An 18,252-nucleotide genomic window follows, 5' to 3' on the forward strand; every position below is an offset into this window, starting at 1 on the left:
CAGCTTTGCGGCGGCGGCGGGAGGGGAGGTAGCAAGGGCGGCGGCGGGAGGGGAGAGGGCAGGGTCAAGGCGGGAGCGAGCCGGGAGGAGGGGGAGAGGAGAGAGGCAGCAGGGAAGGCGAAGGAGCAGGGGAGGCGAGGGAGGCAGCAGGGGGGGCGAGGGAGGCAGCAGGGGGGGCGAGGGAGGCAGCAGGGGGGGCGAGGGAGGCAGCAGGGAGGGCGAGAGAGGCAGCAGGGAGGGCGAGAGAGGCAGGCTCAGGGCGAGAGACGGGCTGAGGCGAGGCGGTGCGGTCGCACCCATAGGAGGGAGAAACGCGACTCGCAGCGAGAGAGTGAGACGGCGGAGCCGCCTCGGCTGGAGGGAGGCCGCGACGCCCCCTTGCGCTGCGGCACCATCTCGGTCAGCTTGAGGCTCGACAGCTCTTGCTCCTGCTCCTGCTCCTCCGACTTGTCGCAGGCTGAGGCTGCGCCGCGTCGGCGGGCGCCGCTGGCGGAGCTGGCGTGGCGCTTGGCCGGCGGGGGCGGGGAGAAGACGCGGCGCTTCTTCTCCTGCCGCCCCTCCATGCACTGCTCCAGCGCCTCGTGCGACGGAATCGCGGCGAGGGAAATGAAGTTGAGGTGAACCGCCGACTCGGCGTGGTGCCTCCTCGCTTCGCGCACGCTGTGGCGTGCGTCGCGCCCATGCACTCCTGGCGGTGCCATGAGGCCCATGCCACCACGCCTGAGTAGGTTTGTATTTACCGCGTTTGCGACGAGAGACGTCACGCCATCGCCGTTGCTGGGCCGGCGAGGAGACCGGCGGACGGCGGCGTGGAGATCGGCCGTTGGAGGCCCCTTTGGGCTGTCGAAGGGCGGCATGCGAGGCCGCGGAGCGTGCCCTGTTGGTCTAAACCGGCTCGTTGATTGTGTTCAGACGGATCCTCAGACCGACCGCGATCGCGAATTTCGCCGGGGGCCGGGGGGCCGAAGGCTGGCGGCCACGGATTCTTCAGGTTCAGGTGGATACCAGGCTCCGTATCCTTTGGCCGCGTTGGGTAGCGAGGATTGGTGTGACGCGATCCACGCAGGCGTCAGTGCACGGAGTTGCCCCTTCTCCGACTGCCCCGCTACATGTAGTTCACGAGTTTCGCGATTCACGAAGGTGGAATCTTCTTTCTTTCTTTTTCCGCCGAATATCTTTCTTTTTCGCAGAGCAGATTAGAATAAGCTTGCTTGCTTGCTTGCCTGTCTGTGTGGCGGAGGCGGGCGAGTGCACAGAGCTAAGTGCCTCATGATTGATGACAGTGAACATGATGAATCTAGCAGGGGTAGGGTTTCCCGCAGATCGCCGCTGTGATCGCCCTCCCGGGTCGAAGACGCGTCCCGTTCAGCTCTCACGCGCCCCCAAACCCAGTCCAGAGCCACCGCGATGTCGAACAAGCCCTCCTCGGGCCAGCGGGCGGTGCAGCCGCTCGCCAACAGCAACAGCAAGGCCAACCGCCCCAGCTCCGGTCAGAAGCCGACCGGCAGCCCGTCTGCCAAGCGCGGATCGCGAGCCAGCGCCGCCGCCGCGGCGGCTCGTGCAAAGGACCCGTTGCGGTACAAGACGGTCGAGTGCGAGAACTGGGCCCGCGACGGCAAGTGCCCGTACGGGGCTCGCTGCCAGTTTGCCCACGGAGCTCACGAGCTCCGGTCGAGGTCCACCAACACTGCCGCCGCCGCCGCCGCTGCCGCCCCAAAGCCAGACGCGTCTGACGAGGGAAAGGCGCGGCGCGGGCAGCGGGCGCGCCGGTCGAGGAAGTCGTCGTCGGAGACGGCCGACGCGACTGCGCCTCCCCCCTCGCCCGCCGTCTCACCGACCGCCAGCACGCGAGCGCCGTCTCCGCTGACGCTGCCGAGGACGGTGCTACCTGCGGCGCCGCTCGGCAGCCCGACGACGAGCGGCAGCAGCCGGCGGTCGAGCAACGCGGCGCCGGCGCTCTACTCCTCGCTCTTCTCGCCCGAGTCGCCTCGCTCGCCAATCAGCCTCACGCCCTCCAGTCTGCCTCCGCCCCGGCGGTGGCCCGCGCCGATGCCTCCTTGTGCGGTGACTTCGGCGACGAGCCACGTCCCTCACCCAGGACGGCCGGCGACACCTAACGAACCAGTCGCACCGCCGCCGCCTCCGCCGCCGCCGCCGCTGCCCAACTCACTTGTCCAGCCGCCGCTGCCCAGCCCTGTTGCCCGACCGCCACTGCCCCCGTCGCTGGGCCATCCTGCGCTGCTGCTGCCGCCGGCGCCGCCGCTGCAGTCGCATCCGCCGCTGCCGCATCCGCCGCTGCCGCATCTGCTGCTGCCGCATTCGCTGCCGCCGCCGCTGCCGCCGCCGCTGCCGCCGCCGCTGCCGCCGCCGCTGCCGCCCCTGCCTGCGCTGCCGTGCGGCAACCCTTTGCGGGACAGCATTCCCGGCGGCGGCGGTGGCGGCGGCGCAGGCGGCGGCGGTGGCCGCGGGCCGTCGCTTTGCTTGCGCGAGCACTCTGCCTGCTCCGCCGCCTCGTCTGGCGGTGAGTACGGCTACCTCACCCCCGACGAGGCGGAGGTGGTCTGCAACCCGGAGACGGGCCGCGTCGAGATAGCAGGCCCGCCCGCCGTCCGGCGGTATCTCGGCTGCACCTCGGCTGCACCTCGGCTGCATCGCGGCTGCATCGCGGCCACCTCGGCCACACCTCGGCCACACCTCAAGTGCCACACCTCGGCCGTGTGCGAGCGCAGGCCCGCCCGCCGTCGCTTCGCGCGAGGTGTCGCACAACACGCTCTCGGTCCGCCGCACCATCTCGATGCTCTGGGCGGAGGACGACCACTCGCCTGCCGTCACAAGCAGGCTGCCGGCGGCGCATGTGCACTGAGCTCTCTCGCGTGGAGGAGGCTTATCCGCCCCACCTCCTCCTCCCCCGCCAACCGTCCCCTTTCCCCCCCCCTCTTCTGGGGCCGGCGGAACTGGCCCAGCTGACGACGGGCCGCACGCGCGGAACCACTCGCTGGTGAGCATGCCGACGTCGGTCCAATTTGAGCCCCCGCCCTGCCTCTCAATCTATTTATCCCACGGCAGAGTCCAGAGAGAGATCAAGTAGAGTCGGCATCTCTCGTGCGCGCCGAGATACTATTCCAGTAATCCTTGTGAGCGGTCGGGAGATAGCAGATAGGACAAGTGGACAACGCGGGCGCGTGGCTGCATGTGTCCGCCGGGTTCGTATACCGTCCCGCCGGGGCCACACGTCTCACTGACACGTGCGATGAAGCGCGGGATGACCGATATGTGGGGAGACTGTTTTCAAAAAGTTTTTTAACAGTTTGTTCTCATCTCTCTCGCGGCTCCGCAGACACTGATGTCTGATCTCTCGTTTCTGACATCTGAGCTCCTCTTTTGTGCTGACTCGCGTGGATATGGCATGTCGTTTCAGGTTCAGCTTTTGTACTTTACATGATGAGACAGTGGCGCGCGACAGCCGACAGGTCGTTCCTGTGCTTCCGTCTCAGCACCGTGTGCTCAGGCCTCAGCGGCACACGGCCACCCGGTCGGAGTAGTCGGCTAGGGGCAGAGCGTTCGGGACGCAGCCCTGACTCGCCTGCAGTAGGAGGAGCACGGCGGCGCCCGCGGCCACCGACAGACACGAGAGGCCCTCCGCAGCGCCTAGCAAGCCGCCAGGCCGCTCGCCACGCGCCTCGCTGAGGAACGGAAGGCCAGACCCGGTGGAAACCTTGCCGTAGAGCGCCGCACCGGCGAGCCCCACCACCAGCAAATAGGAGACGCCCTCGACGAGGCCGACCACGCCGAACGGGCCCGCAGGGAGGCCGCCGCCCGTAGTGGCGACGCTGTAGAGGGAGGCCCACATGACTGCGTTCGAGCCGAGGCCCGCGGCCGCGGCGGCGGCAACGGAACGAGGCGCCAGCTCGCCGTCGTCCGCTGCTGCCGCCAGCCGGCGCGACCGAGTTGACAGCGCAGGCGACTGCATCCGTGATGGTGCGGCCGAAGCCGCGTGCAGCATCCGCGGAGGAGCAGATCGCCCCGCCGCCGGCGGCGGCGGCGGGTTGTGAGAGAGCAGCGGCGAGTTCGGCCCCACCTTGCCGCACGCCCAGACAGGAGAGCCGTCGCCGAATGTGAGGCCATTCTGCAGCTCGCAGACGACACCATCGGCCTCGGCGGGCTCCGACGCGAGGAATATGTTGGTCTCCTCGCACGCGCTCTGGTTGCACAGCCAAGCCACGCCGAGCTCCTCAGACGTAGCGGCCGCCGCCAGCTGCCGCCTCCTGCTATCTGAGGCTGCGCTGCGCAAGCGCTGCAGCTGCGGCGCTGTGCCGTGCGCAGGCGCGATGGCGCAGACGGCAAAGAGGTGCATGGGCGGGGGAGGTCGACGAAGCGCGGTCGACGAAGGCTACGCCGCCCCGGGTACCCGAAATTCATTATCTTAGTCCCCACAATCGCTGTCGCGGGAGCGCAGTTTGCCAGCTTCTAGGGGTCCTGCCGCTTCGGCAGCAGGTCGGCGGGTGGCGCCGCGCCTGACCGTATGTCCCTCGAGTCTTGGAGGCGCGGGGGCTATCGGTGCGAGTATACTCTCCGCCTCGCGCGGCTCTATCTGTCCCTCGATCTCTCTCACGTCCCGCGCAGCGCCGTCGCGCGTGCACACTGTGTCTTATGTCGTGGGGTCTGGGCGCCTCTTTTTACTGTCGGCGTCAAGTGAGCAGAACTGAAACTGTCCGTGCGAGGAGAGAGAGCGCGCGCCGCGACCGCGCCGTCTAAAAATATCGGTGCTGTTGCGGGTCCGTTTGCGAGCGCGCCCGGGGTGGAGTCGCAGAGATACTCGCCAGAGGCGCAGTCGGGCAGTCGGGACGGGGAGAGCGAGCGGATAACGGTATCGTCTACAGTAGATATCTCCCGTCTGCGCTCTGCCGACACCAACTTGACGCGCGGAGATCTCTCGCGGATCGGATCGGCGTCTACGCCTCCCCCATTGGGCCGCCGCGAGAGCCTGGCTATTCTGTGTTCACCTTCTATGTACCACCGAAACACAACACACAGTACGACACCCGGGGACGTGCCAAAACAAACGTACAAACCGGCAACATGCAGAGACAAGAGCAAAGAGTCATGGATGGAGACAGAAAAAAGTGTGAAGACAGCCGAGCGGTCAGATGTCGTCCTGGGGCAACGTGTTCAGTGCGGCAACGAGTTCGAGTGCTGTGGTGGTTATGTTGTGGAGCTACGACAAACGGCAAAACGTTGTGTGTTTTGTGTTTAGGGGGGGACGGCTTTAGTTAGACCCACAGATTAAGAAGGAAGACTTCCTTCTTAAACATCTCTCTCAGATTGTGGCATCTATCTGGCTGTCTTCAGTCTATCTCCGCCTGAGTTTACATAGAGTACAGCGAAAACAATCAGCCCGGTTGAATTGCTCATACGGCCAATCTCCTCAATTTTTAATCTCCTCGAATACGAATTCCGTGGGACCGTGCCCCGTGCGGGGAACCGGAAGAGTGGTTGGTACCGCCTACGGCTCTCTACCTCTATAAACCCTCCCCCGCGGTGCTCTCTCGCTCTCCGTCTCCCGAGTCCCCGACGACAATCGATATACGACACGTCTCGTCAGGACTCTCTCACTTAGATAGCGTTCATAGGGTCCCGTACCATGCGGTATCGACCCTATCAGTGCACAAGCTATATCGTGTGAGGATATGCTCAGGAGGGTCGACACCTGTCGTGTGGGTTTGTGCATGCTCTCCGGTCTCCTCCCTATACACTACACGCTAGGCTCATTTGCTGTGCTGCTCCATCGCTACTTCGCTAGGCTATCGCGCTTCCCGCCCCGCTCCGGCACCACGGGGATCGGGACTATGACCAGAGACTCTGCTCTCCGCGCGTCGCAGCCGGCATGCGTGGACGCGGACTGGAATACGGGGAGCAGCTCCCCGCGCCCCGTTGGCGTCAAGAAGTGAAGGCCGTGCCCGCCAGCGCCACGCACACCGTGAGGAAGGCCAGGCCTGCCATCGCGAAGCCGAGCTGGACATACTTGAGATTGCCCTGTTGACGCGAACGGAGGCGTGTGGGAAGCAGATCCGCAGGGCGCGCGAGAGAGGTGTGGAGTCTCACCGATCCTCGTGCCCCCCCCTCGCCCGCGATGCAGCGGCCGATCAACGAGCAGTGATGGTCGTGACCAATTACGCAGCGCTGGCAGTAGCGGCAGTGATGCGCCGTCTGCCGCTTCGCGCGCCGCCGCCAGAAAATGGTGTCCTCTTTGGACTCGACGCCGCCGCTCGGCCGCCAGACGAGGCAGCGCACACAAAACGTCCGACCCGACTCGTCCTTCACATTCTCCATGCCCTCAGTCGTCTGGCCCGCCGCTAAGCGAGTCTCCACTTCTCGCGGGATGGGAAGCGTGGATTCCGGTGTGCGCTGGATGTGCGGCGGCTCCACGTACACCACGATCCACACGCATGCCAGCGCGACACCGGTCTCGACGAGGGTGCAGATGAGGAGATACAGTCGCAGGCCGGATGGCGAGAGGGCGGTGAAGCCGATAAACGCTGCGAAGGTGACGATCACGAGGGCTATGCCGAAAGTTGGGCTGCGACCAGTGCTCGTTGGCGAGGGGAGCGGAGGCAGTTTGGGAAGAGTTGCCTCGAGGTCCGCTTTGGGAAGAGTAGCCTCGAGGTCCGCGGCGACGTCGACCTCTTTCATTGCCACTCGGCTCTTGATTTCTGGTTCGCTACCCCTATTGACGCTACTCGCAAAAGAATTCTCGCAAAAGAATTCTTGAGATACAAGCCTCTCGCAAAAGAAATCGGATGACAAGTCGCCTCTCTCCCTCTCCCTCCCTGGCGTGCCGTTCTCCCATCCCTCCCTTGGGTTGTCTGTTTTCTTTCTTTCTTTTTTCTCCCTCCCTCTCCCTCTCCCGCTCCCTCTCCCTCTCCCTCTCCCTCTCCCTCTCCCTCTCCCTCTCCCTCTCCCTCTCCCTCTCCCTCTCCCCCCCCCCCTCTACAGAGGCCACAGCGTCCACACATGGAGCACATATAGTACACCGCACACATGCACACAATACTGTACACACCCGACTATTGACGGGAGCGGACTGAAGACCCGACGAGGATTGGCGAGCAATCGCTTCAATCCGCCTCTTGGGCGCAGACATACGGACCTTCAGCACGTTGGGTCCGTGTCGCCGTCGTCCTGAGCATTCTCGCGCTCCATCTCGCGCGGCTCCGGCGGCGTGGGCACCTTCAGTGAGCGGGGGGTCTCGACCCACGGCTGGAGGTGGGGAGCGGGCGGCTGGCGGGGAGCCGGCTGGAGTGGCGCCATTGCGCACTTGACGAGGGCGCGCGCCATCTTGCGGCCGCCCGCAGAGGAGGGCTCGACACGCGAGTGGTAGTCGGAGCTCGTCTTTCCGTCGAGCACCTCGAAGAGCGGGAAAGCGACCACTGCGACGCCTATTTCATTGTCGGAGCGTGAGTAGGCGTTACGTGCGACTTGGAATGGTTGCGGGGGGCGCTCGCTCGCCCGGCACGCGGATTTTCTTGGTGGCGAGCTCGAAGACGGTTCGAATCATTTGCTGCAGCCGGCCGGGCGCCTGTCCACAGCCAAAGGTGTGAACGGTGGATCGACCGCCGGGAGGCGTTCGGTTGGAGGCGGGCGCCCAGTTGTAGCCGAGGCAGCACAGGGCAGGGTCGGCCCAGCCGTACGGAGTGCACGCGACCTGCGGGGCGAGCGGGGGCGTGCCGGAGTACTCGAGTAGGAAGTTGCGCGTGTGGTGGTGGGGAGCGGCGCCTCGTCGAGGTAGTAGATCATGCAGACGAGAACCTTGCGCGGCCGCGTCTTGCCGACCAGCCGCCGCACGTACCTCTCCACCTTGTTGCGGAAGAGGTCGACGATGTAGCCGAGCCCGAGCGGCCACCCCGCCAAGCCCGTCCGCAGGCAGGCGGCCGTCCCGCACGTCGCGTGGTCGGCGTCGAAGGGGCAGTCCAGCGGGCAGGCGCAGGTGCGCTCGGGCCGGAGGCACGCCTATTCAACCCCACAGCGCACGTGAGACGCAAGACGCTGTCTGCACGGCGGGTCCGCTCTCCGGCCGGCGCTGCCTCGGGTGTGAGGGCGAGGGCGCCGACGTTGGCGAGCGTGGCGAGGAGGGGCTGGAGGGCGATGTCGTTGCCTCCGACCGAGACGAGCAGGGTGTCCTGCTCCTCGAGGTGGTCGCGAAGGAACTCGTCTTGCGCGTAGAGCCCACACCCGCGCGCGTAGAGCAGGGACATCTCGACCGCCGCGTTGACGCAGAAGTGGCCTTCGGGCCCGCCGTGGCCCTGCGCCTGCAGCTCCGCGTTGACATGAAAGCAGACGTCCTCCTGCATCGGGCCGGCCAAGGCGTTCTCGTAGCCGTTGCGTGCCGCCGACCAGTCGTGAGGCACCCACGCCTTGTTGTCGAATGATGAATCGCCAGCAAGCCAGACGGCCGGCCGGCGCCGACCGCCGCGCCCCGGCCGCAGCGCCTCGTGCACAAGGTGCAGGTGCGGGAGCAGGTGTCCAGTCAACGGACTGTAGTAGTCCTTCGAGCAGACCAGCTTGTTGGCAGCGACTGCTGTCGCCACAGTCCTGCGGCCGCCACCGAAGCCAAGAGCGGACGCGGCGGCGGCGGCGTAGAAGGCAGCGGGAGTGATCGCCTCGGATCGCTCAGCGTCGTCGGTTCTGGCCTCGGATGCGGTGCATGGGGTCTGGTCGGCCATGTGGTCTGGGAAGGCTGGACTGACCATGTTGAGACGCACGTCCCCCCCCCCAGATGCAGATGCAAAATAAATAAATAAATAAATAAAAACGCAAACCTCTCTACTGTGAGATGGGTAAAAAAACAGGTCCCCGCCCTTGCGATGTTTGTGCAGGGTTCTTTGTGGGTGTGGTCGGCGACTAGCCGGGGTCGCTGCTCGTCCTGAATTCACACACACTGTGTTCACACGTGTCCCCCCCCCCCCGGCGTGGGCCGTGGTGAATAGCAGAGTAAATGCCACCATGAGTTCGCCGCTGCACATGGACATGTATCAAGATCGGTGCGTCGCGCGCAGAGACGCTAGCACGGCGCATTTCATTGCAAGTGTTGTGCGAGGGAGTTTTGTCGTACTTTTAGCTTACTGGGAGAAAAGAGAGAGGGGGTTGTGTTCTCTAGGCCCCTAAGGGCCCTACGCGAAATTCATTGCAACTTTCATGCTTGAGAACCAGCATGCAATCATCGAGAGCCCGTCAATACCCGTCGCCGTCCGGGGACGGCATTTCTTGTGTGTGAGAACTAGTGTGCACGGGACCTCAGGCGGCGTACGCGCCTTATGTCAGTTCAGCCTGATCCGTGATCCGATCTGAGGGGTGGGGGTGGGGGGGGGGTCTGGATGTGACGTGGAATCGATGGACGTCGTGCTCGGCCACGAGTTCTTTGGCGGCCAGCCCGAGCTCATCCGAAACACGGGCAACCGCGGCTTTGGGGGCCGGAGCCAGAGCGCAGAGGCCTTCCTTCTCCAACGCCGCCAGACGCCCGCCCCCCCGCCCCCGGCGGTGAACGAGCGCTCGGCGGTGAACGAGCGCAGCGCTCTCGTTAACCGCCGGGGCGGGCGCCTGAGCCTGTGCGCTGTGGCCCTTGCCCCTGCGCCCTGGCGGCGCCGCTGGCGCTCCTGGTCCTGCACGCTGCAGGCTCCTGGTCCTGCGTAAAAAGCTCACTTCACCGCGGTCCGCGGTACTTACCTTTTCTAGCTTCTGTTCCTTATTTTGTTGTAAAATCCTTATTTCATACCCCACTTGGTGAGTGTGCGCAACGAGACCCGGTCTTGCAATGGAACTCGCCGTTTAGTTCAGGCAGGTCGATCTCACGCGCCGCCCTTTGTGCTGGCACGTCGCCCCATGGCGCGCGTAGCTATGACAGGGACCGCGGCCGCGGAACCGGCGGCGGACGGGGCTGGCGCGCAAGCGCCGGCCACCGTCGTGCTGCCGGGGAGGCGCAGCGGACCCTGGAATAGCTCCGATCGCGCACAACTGGAGGACGCAGTGAGTGTCGCAAGGTTGTTCGGTGCGTCTTGTGTCAGGGTGATAAAGCCTGGCTACGCGACCATCGAGGTCGACCTGAAGCACGAGAAGGCCGCGGGCGACCGCGAGTCGGTGCAGGCGGCGGAGCGCTCGTACATCGAGCGCACCGCGCCGAAGAAGAAGGAGCTCACCAAGGAGCAACTTGCGGCAAAGGCCGCGGCTCGCAGGGCCAAGAAGACCCGGCAGAAGGCGCGCCGGGCGAAGGAGGCCGGCGAGCGCGCGGCCGCGAGCGAGGCCGAGCGCACGGACTGCCCGCACGCGCAGCTACGCCACGAGTCCGACTCCAACTTTAGTGCCTGGGGACATTAAAAAAAGAAGTACCTGTGTTAGTGCCAGTGCGCCCAAGGGAGCCTCTGCGGTGCCACATAAGCAGCTTAGTGATTGTCGAGACTTTAAAGGACGTTGCCCCCGCCGGCGAGTCCGCGCGGCCCAGGCCGGCCAGAAGGTGTGTGGTGGCGGCACCATGGCAGGAGTGCGGAGAAGAGCTCGCCGAACGCGAGCAGCAGATGGCCAAAGTGTACCAGCGCGAGAGCCTCGCAAGCGGGCGCAGAAGAAGCTCGCCGTGACACGATACCGGGCGGTGGTGGTGCTCTGGCGGCTGTGCACAGTGGGCAAAGTCAGGCTGCAGCAGGGCAGCACGATGGTAGTGCCCTGCTGCAGCCTGGCCTGACATGCACAGGGCAAACAGAGACACTACTATCGTCCGGCGCTCGTCACCGAATCTGGGCGAACTTCGACCGCCGCCACAGCTCGCCACGAGCACGCAGCGACAAAATGTTGACTGTACGGAAGTTGAGGCTGGTCGAGAGGAAGAGGCTGCCGTGCGAGCCGGCAGCAGGCCGGCTCGGCGTGGACTGCCGCGGCGACTTTTATGGGCTTCTTCTGTTCATAGTACCGTATACGGTACTATGGTTTACCCACATTAAGGGAGTGCTCGCTGCCTCCGAGGGAGGGGGGTAGCGGGTTCGGCGACCTGGTGTAAGCCACGGTCCCTCTGGGCTCCGTTGCGACGAAGGTCGCCCGGGACTGGCTCGCCAACGAGCTCTACGAGCCGTCCCGGCGCGGCAAAATTGATGCGGCCTGTAGGGACCGAAAGATCGCCGACCTGATCACGGCTGCCGGCGCCTCGGCGCCGGCCGACGCCGTGTTCGGCGGCAGGTTCGCGACGGGCGAGACGCCCCGCCTGACGACCTCCGCCTCCGAGGCGGACAAGGGCGACGGCGTCGGCGGCGATGGCGGGACCGGCGTCCACTTTGACCTTTTCGAGCCGGACCCCACCCCCATGGAGGATCTCTGAGGTCCTCCCCAGTTTCACCCCACCTTACCTTTGCCCCCCCCCCCCCCCTCCCCCCATCCCTCTGCCTCCCATAGGGCAGGATAGCACTAGCATATGCGCCTAGTGCGCACTGGGCCCACACAGATGTGACCCGTCCACTCGAGTGCGGCGCCCGGATGCTAGTGCTTGAGAGGACACCACAAACGCGGCACGGCCCGTTTTGGCTGTCTGCGGAGATTCTGTCTTTAGTGAGTCATTCGGAGTCATTCGATGGCCAGAGTGCGATTGTGTGTTGACCTGTTGTGCGGGAGTTGGTTTGTCGGGAGGGAGGGGCAGGCTGCTAACCCACGTGCACCGGGCCAGTGCTTGCACTTTGAATGCCGTGCGCGGGGCTCCTGCCCCCGTGTTCCGGGTGTGGAGATGCGAGATTGGAGAGAACGAATCCAGGCATAGTGTGTGTAGCACCGCCGCCAACGACTCCCTGCGACGCCACACTGACAGCTAGACGGAACTCACCAGTCCGATAAGGATCAACTGGAAAGCTGAACCCTGGGCTTATTAGACAGAACGGGCGTGCAGGCTCCAGGGGAGGCCACGCTCTACCCGGGGCGCTAAGGAGGGAAATCGAAACTGTTGGGCGTCCATCGACAAACAACCCACGATGACACATCGCCAATTCCCCCCCCCCTGAGGACCGACCCTTGGCACGTAGAGCACGGGTCATCTCGGAGAGAGAAAGGGGAGGGATGAGGGGGGGGATAAGGGAGCCGAGATACGCGGGAGTACCCTGGGAGTGAGAGCTCTCATTCATGGTCGCTAGAGACCAGGGGAAGCCACCATGGGGAACGGACACCAAGGCACTAACTTCATCACTCATTCACCCCGCGCGATCTAGCAAACCCTGGTCGATGGGTCTTTAGGACCGGCGGCCAGCTTCCCACCTAGGCGCCTGGGCAGGGAACCCCCGGCGACGCAAGTGTGGCCTACACGGTAGCCACAGCTAGTACGCGATACAGGGGCTGGGGGGAGTGGGGCGCCCGCGCCAAGGGGGGGAGAGAATGGAGGGGGGAGACTATGCGTGCCCGTTCTTTTAGCTAAAGCAATTTTTTTTGTGGAGATGCGACGCCGAGGGTCGCCCCCCTTTCCCCCCCGACGACCACTTTGTGTGTGTGGAGAAATTTACCTTACCTTACCTTACGCGCCGCCCGCCTGCAGCGGCTCGTGGTGCGCGTTCCCGGTGGCGGCGTCTTCGAGGAGGAGCCGCTTGAGCGCCGCGTAGACCGGGCCCGGCCTCCCGTCGCCGATCTGCTCGCCATCCAGCCGGACGACGGGGTAGCCGTGCGTGTCGCCGGCGAGAAGAAAGACCTGAGGGAGGCGGGGGAGGGAAGGGTGGGCGCGTCTCCTCGAGGCGGTCTGTTCATCTCGTTGACCTCTTTGAAGCCTCGGCGGCCCCTCGAGCGCCCCTCGGCTGCACCTCGGCTGCACCTCGGCTGCACCTCGGCTGCACCTCGGCTGCATCTCGGTACTACGACCACATCTCGGCGGCATCTCCCCTGACCTCCCTCGCCGCGAGGAGGTCGGCAACGGTGAGCGGGCCCTGCATGTGAATGGCAAGCTGTGAACCGGCGAGCTGTGAACTGAACCAGCGAGCCGTGAACAAGCGAGCTGGGCGAGCTGTGAAAGCGAGCTGTGAATAGGCACTCAGCAGACGGAGTCGTACGAGGCGGTTGCAGAGACGCGGGTGCAGAGAGGCGGGTGCAGAGAGGCCGTGACCAGAGGCAACAGACACCACCCAAACGCCTGCACGACCCCCGCCAGCTCGCCGCGCGGCACAAGGTGCTCCGAAGCGAGCTCCATCGCGCGACGCACCTTAATGAATCCTCTCACCGTGAGCGAATTAATCTCTCCGACGCGAGCTCCATCGCGCGACGCACCTGTAGTGGACCGTCTCATTGTGAGTGAATTCATCTCTCCGACGCGAGCCACACCCCCCCCCCCCCCGCGCCGCGCCGTCGTCCCTCGCAGCACGCGGCGGAAGGGCGGTGTCCGCAGGACCGAGTGGCCGTCCACGATCGCCACGTTGAGGACGCACGACTCCAGCACGTTGCCCGCGCCGTCGACGCCTGTTCACGGCCCGCCCGCGGTGAGGGGATGCCACTCCAAACTCGAGCACGCCGGCGATGGTGGCGGCGCCGATGCCGTACGTGCCTCCCCGCTCCTTGGCGGCGAGCATGCACAGCGCATTGAGCAGGTAGTTGTTCGACTTGAGCTCGGCGAGCGCGGCCGGCTTGAGCGGCACCTGCTTAGACGCCCGAGCCTTGAGGAGGCGTCTAGCGAGTGTCTAGGAAATTGTCGAGCAAGTCAGTGAGACACCCGTCCTGGCACAGGCGACGGGGCACACGCACACGCGGAACACACGCGGGGCAGACACGCGAGGCGTGATGTGCGATCTCGGGGAGCGGTTCCTGCTCAGACAGCCGCCGTGAAAGACGCCGTCTCCGCAGGTGAGCGCGCGGCCGACGAGAGGACGGCGCCACGCTCTCCGGCACAGTCGCCTCCGAGATGCCGACCGTGTCCGCATCCTCGGAGCCTGGCAGTGGTGGCAGACCGCCAAAGCAGAGCACGTAGAGGGAGGGCGTGCAGCCGGCGGGAGTGACGCCGAGGTTGCCGGTGCCGGCGGTCAGCCAGAAGCGGACGTCGCAGCTCCGCCGGCCCGACGCGACGCACGTGGCGCGCACAATCTCGGTGATCCTTTCTCGGTTCGCCGCCTCGTCCCCGCCAAAGGGGAGAGGAAGCCGCGCCGAAGCCGCAGAGGCGAAAAGGCGGTCGAGGTGGACCTGGAGGCGGTACATCCGACCCTCCGCGAGCGAGCAGGTGTCAAAGACGGCGTGGCCGCGCACAATCGCGTGGTCGTCGACCGGCAGCGTCATCAGGGAGACGTTGGTGGTGATTGCGTCAGCCACCGACGAGTAGAAGGCGAAGAAGCCCTCCTTGCCTGAGCGCGCTGCGCCGACGAGCTTCGCCCACGCCGCGGGGTCGTTGACGACGGCTGGCATGACAGCCGGTCGGGGAGAGGTGTGTGCTGCTGGCGGTGGGGGGTGCAGGGCAGAGAGCCCGCCGGGCTGGGGGGCACGCTCAGATCAGCACGCTCCTTTTTGTAGCTCTCGAGGTCTCGACGAGGGCAGTGTGTCAAGCAAGTGTCGCTCTCGCACTAGCCAGCACGGGTGAGTGAGAGCTCTCCCCCCAGCAGGTCCAGTCAGCTGTGAGAGATATAACAGGAATTTTTGTGCCATTTACGCCCCATTTATCGGGTATGTAAAATTCTTTTGTGCCGGCGCCTGGTTTTTTCTTTAGACTTTTTGCTCTTCCATGTTCGCTCTCACGGCGAGCCCATTATGCGTCTCTCCCGTGCAGGGGCGCCCGGCGCCCAGGCTGCTACTCAACGTCCGCATGGCATCGGACGCCACTGACGATGAGCATCTGATGGATAGCCTGCGAGAGCGCATCCGCGTCGCGGCCGGGTCATCCGACGAGATCTCCAGTCTTCCGCCCTCAGGGCAGGCTGGCGCCTCGGCCGCGAGCCTCCGGGTCCGGGTGGGCTCCATTCGGCCGGACGGGCTCGAGGGCGCGGGCGAGCGCTACGCCGACGCCTCGCTCGCCACCACGACCGGTCCCGTCTTCAACGCGGACGACCTCCCCGCGGGCGAGCTCACTCCCGCGCGCGCGATCCGCGGGCTGTACGCCGCGTTCAACGCGCGCGACGCGGCGTGCGTCGGCTCGTTCCTGACCGACGACTGCGTCTACGAAGACCTCCTCCTCGGCCCCGCCACCGTCTGCCGCGGCAAGGAGGCCTTCATCGGCGCGCGCCTCCCCGCCCCAGTCCGACGGACACTTCTGAAGACACTTCCGAGACACGTGGCCGGCGTGGCGGCGGCGGCGGCGCGGCGTGCCGACGGCGGGAGGGGAGGCGGCGCACGGCGCGCCTCTTGACGGCTGGCCTTGCACGCAGGCGCCCTACGCTTCCACCCTGCCTTTGTGAGCAGCCGCCTACTAGACGGGCTTCCGTTTGCGTCGCTGTTGCCGCCGCTCACGCTCGAGGTTGACACTTCCCAGACCTTCCGAGACACTGCCGAGACACTGCCGAGACACTACCGAGACACGTGCCTCGATGCCTAGCGCTCCCAGTGCAGTGCCAGTCCTTTGGGACCCCCCCGGTCCTTTGGGCCCTCACCTTCGTGCCGCTCAGGCCAAACACTCAGCAACAGACACTTATGGCTCTCTGATGCCCAATGCGTGCACTCGTCCCTCTCTGTATGTGTGGGTTCGTGTGTGCGGGGGCCCTCCTTGTCTCTGCCTAGACAGTGTGAGGTAACACCTACCTACCTACCTACCTTCGTGCCGCTCAGCAGTTCGGCGTCTGCTGTGGGCGTTGCGTCCTGATGTCGAAGAGTCGCTGACCACTCTGAGTAGGTGGACTCCATCGCCGAGGGCGAGGACACAGTGGGCGTGGAGTGGCACGTCCAGTGCGGCGACCGCGGCCTTCGGGCTTGAGGACACGTCCAGGACATGTCCGAGACATGTCCGAGACATGTCCACAGGCGACGCGCCCTTCCCGCTCGGCCGTGGCCTCTCGCAGGCGTCGACACCAGATCTCTCCAGATCTCCCCAGGTCTCCCCAGATCTCCCCAGGTCTCCCCAGGTCTCCCCAGGTCTCCCCAGGTCTCCCCAGGTCTCCCCAGGTCTCCCCAGGTCTCCCCAGGTCTCCCCAGGTCTCCCCAGGTCTCCCCAGGTCTCCCCAGGTCTCCCCAGGTCTCCCCAGGTCTCCCCAGATTTCGAGGCCTAGATGCGGAAACGCCGACCCGTGTCTTCCAACTTCGACAGCTATCGCACCTCAGCCTCGGCCGTCCTCCCCCATCCCTCCCCATCTCTACGCGGAGCGGCGATCCGCAGCCCCGCTCGGAGCCTTCCTGGAGCCTTCTCGGAGCCCCGCCTGTACAGGCGCGCGTCGACACGCAGAGCGGCAAGATCTGCCGCGTCGTTGACATTGCCGAGGCGCCGTGGCGCGTCATCCTAGAAGCGGAAGGCTCCGCATGCAGAGCGTCGCCTCGCCATATCTCCCCATATCTCGCCATGTCTCCCCATGCAGAGCGTCGCCTCGCCATATCTCCCCTCTCGCCATGTCTCCGCATGCTTGTATTCTAACTAGCGCTCGAGAGGACTGAGGCGCCCACACGGCGCGAGACCGTATTCACGGCCTGATGCTGGCGAGCTCACCATGCTAGGCGCGTCATCGGCCTCCTCGTGCTGCCCTTCATCACCGCGTACCAGCGCCTCACCGCCCTGCAGCGCGCGACAGTCGAGCAGCAGCAGCAGCAGCAGCAGCAGCAGCAGCAGCAGCAGGAGTTTGGCGAGTCGCCGCCGCTGCAGCAGCAGCAGCAGTTGACGCCGCCAGAGGCCGGTGCCGAGGGCGCGGCCGTCCGCAGCGACGAGGACGTGGAACGCGAGTCTGGGCTCGCTAGAAGCCGAAGACAGACCTTTGTACTCCCACCTCGCGCTCGAGAGGAGGCCGCTGTCAGCATCCTTCAGCCGTACGCAGCGGTACTCACCATCTTCGCCTCCCTCGTACTCACGCGGTGCTCCGAACACATAGCGTGGTACCACCGCTCCAGTTTCCGGAACGGACAGACAGGCAGGCAGCGACCACAGAGTGTGAGCCGTAGCTAGTGAGCTCCAACCAACACAGGCAGACCGCCAGCTATTCACACCGCAGGTACGGGCTGCTGCTCCTGGCGGTGCTTGCGGACGGCGTGGTCGACCCGCGCGAGCGGGAGGTGCTAGCGCGGTATGCCGAGGAGAATGGGTTGAGCGAGGCGCGGCGGGCGTGCTTGCTGGCTGCGGCAGGCTGGAGCGAAACCGAGTTCCGGGAGGGGCGGAGGGGCTTACCAAAGAGCGACTGAGTTTTGCCCCACCGCACCCGCTCCCGGCCCCACGCGCTCCGCAGTGTGTGATGCAGACTCTGCGCGTCACGCCCGCGGCCCGGAGGCTGCTGCCGGAGGCTGTGCTGCTTTTGCCATCGTCGATAGAATTGAGTTGTGAGCGGATCGAAACTAAGCGCATTTGACTAGTTGCAAAAAGTCTGTGGTGCAACACCCGCCAAAAACTACCAAAATCGCTGTCACGGCCAGCTCGGCACGATCTACTCCAAAAAAGTGACGTAGATCACCCATTTTTTAAGCGTTCGCCGCACATACACAAGGTCCGCCTGCGTGCGGCGCCAGCTTCTCAAGGCTAGTTCCAATTCACTCTGACACGCTAATCTTGAAAACGCGTCCAACGGAGCTCCGTGTTGCTCCCAGCGCCCTCCCCCGAGCTTCCTGCGGCCATGGCCGGTGCTACTAGTATGGGGGGCTACCTGGCTACCGCGAGAGCGACCCAACTCGTCGACATCGTCCGATGATGGTGCCTCAAAGTCAGCCTTCGGAGGCTATCGTGGGGTCGAGCCGGCAGTAGCCGCGACATGTGGTTCCACCACCCCTCGTATGCTTTGCCTCTGACCGCCACCGTTCTCAGGCTGCCAAATGGGATGGAAAGGGAGGCTGGGCGAGCGTATAGAAGCGTGCTCGACCTCGTCGTGGCAACCTGCACGGCAGCGCTGGTAGGCGCGATGAGCGTCGTGCCACTTGACCCAAGACGGGTCGCAGGCGTCGTACCGAGCGCGTCGAGACCGTGTCCTGATGTGATCTGCACGGGTGAGTCACGTCGGCGTCAAAGGAGCGACGTGCGACCTGTCAGAGCTTGAATCTCCGATCTCAGCGGCGTCGAGTCATCTCCGGCGCGCGACAAAGGTACATCCACAGGACGCGCAGAGGCAGCTGCGACCCCGCTGAGTGGACGGGGGCACACCGCGCCACCTGCTG

At 65.3% G+C, this 18,252-nt stretch overlaps 8 protein-coding genes across 8 annotated transcripts in view; 3 read left to right on the forward strand and 5 right to left on the reverse strand.

Annotated features, from left to right (window-relative positions):
• EMIHUDRAFT_227902 (hypothetical protein) overlaps positions 1–857 on the reverse strand; it is a gene marked incomplete at both ends in the record, with an annotated part of 1,263 nt that extends 406 nt beyond the window's left edge. Inside the window, one exon of the mRNA XM_005787489.1 lies at positions 297–857. Within this exon, the coding sequence (XP_005787546.1) occupies positions 297–857 (561 nt within the window). The remainder of the gene's footprint in view (positions 1–296) is intronic.
• A 514-nt stretch (positions 858–1,371) lies between these two features.
• Positions 1,372–3,321, forward strand: EMIHUDRAFT_455411 (hypothetical protein). The gene is made up of 4 exons (XM_005787490.1): positions 1,372–1,670; positions 1,878–2,064; positions 2,491–2,583; positions 2,756–3,321. Exons 1-4 carry the CDS (start codon positions 1,408–1,410, stop codon positions 2,861–2,863), a joined length of 651 nt encoding a protein of 216 aa, XP_005787547.1. The 5' UTR covers positions 1,372–1,407; the 3' UTR covers positions 2,864–3,321.
• An 85-nt stretch (positions 3,322–3,406) lies between these two features.
• On the reverse strand, positions 3,407–4,007 carry EMIHUDRAFT_363176 (hypothetical protein). Its single transcript, XM_005787491.1, has one exon. It carries the CDS (start codon positions 4,001–4,003, stop codon positions 3,512–3,514), a length of 492 nt encoding a protein of 163 aa, XP_005787548.1. The 5' UTR covers positions 4,004–4,007; the 3' UTR covers positions 3,407–3,511.
• Positions 4,008–5,514: 1,507 nt separating this feature from the next.
• EMIHUDRAFT_441060 (hypothetical protein) lies at positions 5,515–6,714 on the reverse strand. Its single transcript, XM_005787492.1, has 2 exons — positions 6,103–6,714; positions 5,515–6,033 (listed from the first exon to the last, which is right to left on the reverse strand). Exons 1-2 carry the CDS (start codon positions 6,688–6,690, stop codon positions 5,938–5,940), a joined length of 684 nt encoding a protein of 227 aa, XP_005787549.1. The 5' UTR covers positions 6,691–6,714; the 3' UTR covers positions 5,515–5,937.
• A 435-nt stretch (positions 6,715–7,149) lies between these two features.
• On the reverse strand, positions 7,150–8,720 carry EMIHUDRAFT_227906 (hypothetical protein; the record flags this gene model as incomplete). The annotated part of the gene is made up of 5 exons (XM_005787493.1): positions 7,150–7,436; positions 7,612–7,702; positions 7,807–8,007; positions 8,109–8,411; positions 8,556–8,720. 5 exons carry the CDS (start codon positions 8,718–8,720, stop codon positions 7,150–7,152), a joined length of 1,047 nt encoding a protein of 348 aa, XP_005787550.1.
• A 667-nt stretch (positions 8,721–9,387) lies between these two features.
• EMIHUDRAFT_110959 (hypothetical protein) lies at positions 9,388–11,356 on the forward strand (the record flags this gene model as incomplete). The annotated part of the gene is made up of 4 exons (XM_005787494.1): positions 9,388–9,602; positions 10,059–10,351; positions 10,458–10,504; positions 11,075–11,356. The coding sequence occupies 4 exons, from the start codon at positions 9,388–9,390 to the stop codon at positions 11,354–11,356; spliced, it is 837 nt and encodes a 278-aa protein (XP_005787551.1).
• Positions 11,357–12,529: 1,173 nt separating this feature from the next.
• On the reverse strand, positions 12,530–14,391 carry EMIHUDRAFT_110960 (hypothetical protein; the record flags this gene model as incomplete). Its single annotated transcript, XM_005787495.1, has 3 exons — positions 12,530–12,700; positions 13,494–13,634; positions 13,885–14,391. The coding sequence occupies 3 exons, from the start codon at positions 14,389–14,391 to the stop codon at positions 12,530–12,532; spliced, it is 819 nt and encodes a 272-aa protein (XP_005787552.1).
• Positions 14,392–15,403: 1,012 nt separating this feature from the next.
• EMIHUDRAFT_455414 (hypothetical protein) lies at positions 15,404–17,393 on the forward strand (the record flags this gene model as incomplete). The annotated part of the gene is made up of 6 exons (XM_005787496.1): positions 15,404–15,433; positions 15,806–15,863; positions 15,934–15,971; positions 16,334–16,395; positions 16,618–16,839; positions 17,106–17,393. Coding segments are annotated over 6 exons (597 nt in total), but the record flags the coding sequence as incomplete, so codon positions are not given.
• Positions 17,394–18,252: the final 859 nt, after the last annotated feature.

The sequence above is a fragment of the Emiliania huxleyi genome (assembly GCF_000372725.1).
Source record: "Emiliania huxleyi CCMP1516 chromosome Unknown EMIHUscaffold_142, whole genome shotgun sequence".
Classification (NCBI taxonomy): domain Eukaryota; phylum Haptophyta; order Isochrysidales; family Noelaerhabdaceae; genus Emiliania; species Emiliania huxleyi.

Coding starts and splice junctions, on each gene's coding strand:
- EMIHUDRAFT_455411 (XM_005787490.1), top strand. CDS start 1,408: ATGTCGAACAAGCCCTCCTCGGGCCAGCGGGCGGTGCAGCCGCTCGCC. Junction 1,671..1,877: donor CACGGAGCTCACGAGCTCCG/GTCGAGGTCCAC, acceptor GACGCTGCCGAG/GACGGTGCTACCTGCGGCGC. Junction 2,584..2,755: donor GCAACCCGGAGACGGGCCGC/GTCGAGATAGCA, acceptor GCTTCGCGCGAG/GTGTCGCACAACACGCTCTC.
- EMIHUDRAFT_363176 (XM_005787491.1), bottom strand. CDS start 4,003: ATGCTGCACGCGGCTTCGGCCGCACCATCACGGATGCAGTCGCCTGCG.
- EMIHUDRAFT_441060 (XM_005787492.1), bottom strand. CDS start 6,690: ATGAAAGAGGTCGACGTCGCCGCGGACCTCGAGGCTACTCTTCCCAAA. Junction 6,034..6,102: donor AGGGGGGGGCACGAGGATCG/GTGAGACTCCAC, acceptor TCGCGTCAACAG/GGCAATCTCAAGTATGTCCA.